Here is a 5,000-nt window from a genome sequence, read left to right as displayed (position 1 = left end):
CATCTTATTCTTCACCCCCCTAATTCTTCCCCACTTCTTCCCGTTCTCCAACCCCTCCTCATAATTATCATCATTCTCCTTTTCTCCCTCTTTTCTTTCCTTTCTATTCCTCGCCATTATCAATATTTCCCTCTTCTTCATCCTCTTACCTATTCCTCATTCTGTCCTGCTCTCCTTTGATCCTTTCCATCCCCGTCCCTCCTCCCACTCCCCCCTGCTATCCCTCCTCCCATCCCTCCTCCCACTCCCCCTACCCCTTCCCTCCTTCCACTCCGCCCTCCCATCCCTCCTCCCACTCCCCCTCCCATCCCTCCTCCCACTCCCCCTCCCATCCCTCCTCCCACTCCCCCTACCCCTTCCCTCCTTCCACCCCCCCTACCCCTCCGCCGAAGCCAGTGTTACCAGATACCTCATGCTGGGTAATCGATACCAAAGCCGAGTACCAAAGCTATAGGCGTGAAACGTGTGGATAACATTTACTGCTATAGACCTTTTTCTTTTTTATTTTAGCTTTTTATATCAAGCTAAATTTCAAATGGACTTTGAGTATGAAACATCAAATTAGCATTTCTCTCTCTTTCTCTCTCCCTCTCTCTCACTGTCCTCTCTCTCTCTCTCTCTCTCTCTCTCTCTCTCTCTCTCTCTCTCTCTCTCTCTCTCTCTCTCTCTCTCTCTCTCTCTCTCTCTCTCTCTCTCTCTCTCTCTCTCTCTCCCTCTCCCTCTCCCTCCCTCCCACCCTCTCTCTCTCTCTCTCGCTCTATCTCTCTCTCTCTCCCTCCCTCCCTCCCTCCCTCCTTCGTCCAGAATGAGGAATCCTCATTTGCAAAGGCCAAGAGGAAAGAGAGATGAGGAAATGAGGGGAAGCGCCGCCTCCTCATTGGTTATTCAGTCCGCCGGGGGGGGGGGGGTAAGGAAAGGTAATAGTACAAGGGGAGGGGCCAGGGGGTAGACGGGATATGGGGAGGAGGGGAGGGTGGGGCTGGGTGGCTACACGAGGAGGGGGTTTAGAGGGGAGGGCATGAGTACTATATGAGGGAGGGAGTAAGGGAAAGGGAAGGGGATAAGGGAAGAAGAGCAAGGGGTTGGGGAGGAGAGGGGACAGAGGGAGGGACGGGGGGGGGGGGCTGGGCTACATAGGATCGAGTTGCTCTGGCGCGTTCCACTGGCGATTGAGGATAGACTTTGATTATTTATGTAGAGCTTCCAACACCAATAACAGTCGACAGAAGAGGTGAAATTCCTCGTTAATCTTTTCTTCTAATTTTTAAATTTAATTTTCACAATATTACATATTTTTTGTGGGTTTATTTACTTCACCTTTCCTTATTTCACATTATCCTTTTTTCATTATTCTTTTTTTTCCTTTCTCTTCTGTTAAGCAAGTCTTCGAGTTTATGAGTCGTCATTTTATTTCTGCTGTAAGTTGAATGCTCTTTCTTTCTGAAGGTAATTTTGAGCATCTGCACCGAATACACCATCTATTTTCTTTCTATTTGTTTAAGAAAAAAATGAAAATATTTGTTCGATTCGGAATGACAGAGAGAGAGAGAGAGAGAGAGAGAGAGAGAGAGAGAGAGAGAGAGAGAGAGAGAGAGAGAGAGAGAGAGAGAGAGAGAGAGAGAGAGAGAGAGAGAGAGAGAGAGAGAGAGAGAGAGAGAGAAAGAGAAAGAGAATGAAAGAGAGAGAAAGAGAGAGAAAGAGAGAGAGAGAGAGATTAGAAAGTAGAGCTAGGAATGGCTCACGTAAGCAAGCTCAGAATGCTCCAAATTACTCAAATCGTTTTGTTGACATTTCAAGAAGTGATCAAAGAGTGAAATGTGTTTTTATACAGAGAGAAACTGTAATAGAATACTTTTCGTTCATTGTGTTATGACATTGCTGTTTATTCTTCTTTGAGTTTGTGTATATATTGTTGTGCGCTCATTAAATGATTTATAGCAGTAGTTAAATTAATTGTTTTTTGATAAGATATAAAATCAATATTAATTGATTTGATAGGGAATTAATTTGTTGTTTGATAAGATATAAAAATAAATACTAACTGATGTGATAGGAAATGAATTGTTAATTGATAAGATATAATTGATATGGTGGGAAATTATTGTTATTTGATAAGATATAAAATATATACTAATTGATATGCTATGAAATAAATAATGATTTATATTATAGATGATCAGTATTAAAGAATATAACAAGAAATTGATTATAACTAATACAATATACGGTAAATAATATATCCTTATATAGTCTTGCACAGGCCTAACACCATCCTTGCCATTCTTTCCAGGTCACCTCCACTGGGAAGGCGGGCGGCGCGGGCGTAAGAGCGGGCTGTGCAGTGAAGGCGATCAACGGCACGCCCACCGCTCAGCTGACTCTCTCTCACGCCCACGCCCTCACCAAGCAGGGCTCGACGCTCACCCTCGAGATTGACGAGTAAGTGGAAACCTTTCATCCGTTTGAAGCCTCCGAGGCGTGTCTGTGTGTTGGCTTTTTTTTTTTTTTTTTTTTTTTAATGGGGGGAGGGACATTTTTGTTTTTGCTTTACCTCTTGTTTTGGCCTCAATTTTTGGGCTTATGTTTTGTTTTATTTTTTTAAAGGTTGTCCGTTGTAGTTTTTCGGTCGTATTTCTTTCTGTTCTTATTCGTCTTTTTTCGTCCCCTTTGTATTTATTGGTACATTTATTTTTTCTATCCTTTTTTGCATTTGTTTGTAACTAATTTTCTGAGTTTTTTTTCCCTTAAGATCTGTTTGAGTTGAGTGCTGTTTAGTCGAGTAATTATTATTATTGTTATTGTTATAATTACTGTCATGATTATAGTTGTCATTGATATTAATATTAATCATTTGTATAATCATTTACGATTAGGGGTGTAAGCGTCTGCATACTTTTCAAAAAGTAATTCATAAAATCTTCTCATATAAATTTCATTTCCACTGAATCTCGTCACTTGGGCGAAAGTGGTGCCAGATGATAATTAATATATATAGAAGAAGAATATACGATGAAGTGGAAGATGAATAATCATTCTAGATGAGTATACCTATTGAATAAATATACTTAGCTTGCTTGCGTTCCTAAATCCTAATGCAGATTGCATATTTCTGGCTAGTAATAAGCAGGGACTACATAGCCTGAGGTGAACTGGAAAAAAGTGGCGGTTTGACCACATTTTAAAATCAGTTTATACTTTTAAAGCTCCATCATATATACATGGATGAATTTCAAAGGGTTGTTATCAAAAGAGTATTACATTCAAAATGAAAAAAAAACAAATTGTAAAGCACGCTCTGCAGTACGCTCTTTAATATGATGTATTTAATATAATATAAAATTACAGTTAGAAATGATAATAATGAAAAATATTCTTCATAAAATTCGCATTCCCCTGTCTTGCATTATTTTGTTTTTACTTGTCCAAGAGCAAACTGTTTTCAAATGATTGACTGTTTATTCTTTTTATTACCTTAGCAATTTTAGATTTTACATGAGTTTTGCTTCTCATATGACTTACTCACCGATCAGCTGTTCGGTAGATTGGCCACTCATACGGGGTTTGATTTTTGCTTCACTTCAGTCTTGCCGTTTAATTATATCCTTCCTTTGGTTATTTGAGTTTCTCTTTTACCTGAGGGTTTTGATTACCTTTCTGACGAGAGCTGTGATGTATTAGCATTCGCAATCCTTTAAGTCGGGTAGCTGCTAATTCATCCCGTAAGAAGTGTTTGATTTCGAAAAAAAGACGAAATCTGAGAACGATATTGATTGGAGATACACAGGCATAAAAAAAAAAAAAAATCGCTGTTGCTGGGCCTTGTGGTGTTTCAGCCTTCTGTTCTCACGCTTAAAGGTTACTATCCTTGTGTATTCTTCGCCTATTATTTTGTAATTCTGATCACTCAATTTAAGGTTAGTCCCACTACTTAAATTTCGAAATGGTAAAGGCAGCTGAGAAAATGTCAACATGTCGGGGTCGGGCAGGGAAAGGGTTAAAAGAAGTCAGGATCTTTGAACTTCCGATTTCGGTTTTCATGCCTCTCTCTGATCCGTCTTGAGCTAAATCCGTCTTGCAAAAGTGACTCTTCTTAAGCTAACAAAAAGGCTCTATGAGAAACACACCCGTCCCATTCGACAAGTGAGACAACCGTTTCGAAATGACAATTCCGGAAACGTGCCACTCTCGCGCTTAATTAACAAGGTTTTTTATGATGTTTTCACTCGCCTTGTCAACAGAGGATCGTGCTCTCGCCATGCTTCACGATCCGCCTCTATTTACCATCGGCCAAAGACTCTAATGCAGTTTCGCTGAGTTGCTCATAAAGCTACTTACGGTTCCCGTCATGACCTCGTCTCTGAGATAATGACGAAATTAATGACCTCGCTTCTCGTGATGATCTCTGCCTGGGGTTAATGAGCCTGGTCTTTAAAACTTCTCTCGAGACCCTAAAAAACTCTTTGCTCATGTATATTGCATCTGCACTTGATCTAGTAATGAAGTATGATTTCATCTCTAATTTTATTTGTAGCGCGAAACTGCTGTGAAAAGGGCTCTTTCAGATGAAAATGTGACCATCAGTTTTCTATTTTGAAAATGTCAGTTTGTTTAGTGATTCTTGAACAGCGACATTCCAGCTTGGAATCTTATTTCCTTAGAAGATGATAACGTACCAAGACTATTATGAAATGAATGGAAAAAGGCCAAACCCATTTTCTTTCTCGAAGGTTCATGCCATTTCTAGACACTTAGTTGATAATCATTATTACTTCTGGGATAATTTCCTTTAGTTCATGAGTAAGATATAAGAGACATCCTAAAATATAAACAAAGATGACAGAGAAGAAACAAAAGAAACGCACATACGATTGCAAGCAGGAAAACAAAGGTGTGGGGCATCATACAGAAAGACCGCAGGCGGTGGAAAAGGACACAGGGTAAACACGGTAGCTGACCAAGTGACCTTTCCCTCACAGCAGGACGGAAGTAAAAGGTCAGGT

General features: G+C 40.1%; 1 protein-coding gene across 7 annotated transcripts in view; it reads left to right on the top strand.

The window, feature by feature from the left end:
- Positions 1–5,000, top strand: part of LOC122247399 (uncharacterized) — a 411,544-nt gene that overhangs the window by 175,178 nt on the left and 231,366 nt on the right. For all 7 annotated transcript variants that reach the window (XM_086539181.1, XM_086539180.1, XM_086539182.1 and 4 more), the window contains one exon: positions 2,291–2,439. In XM_086539181.1, coding sequence (XP_086395307.1) covers positions 2,291–2,439 — 149 coding nt within the window. The remainder of the gene's footprint in view (positions 1–2,290; positions 2,440–5,000) is intronic.

This window comes from Penaeus japonicus, unplaced genomic scaffold (assembly GCF_977035675.1).
Source record: "Penaeus japonicus unplaced genomic scaffold, GWHDUDI00000001_assembly GWHDUDI00000008, whole genome shotgun sequence".
Lineage (NCBI taxonomy): Eukaryota > Metazoa > Arthropoda > Malacostraca > Decapoda > Penaeidae > Penaeus > Penaeus japonicus.
The sequence above is the reverse complement of the archived record's forward strand: the minus strand, read 5'-3'. Positions and strand labels throughout refer to the sequence as shown.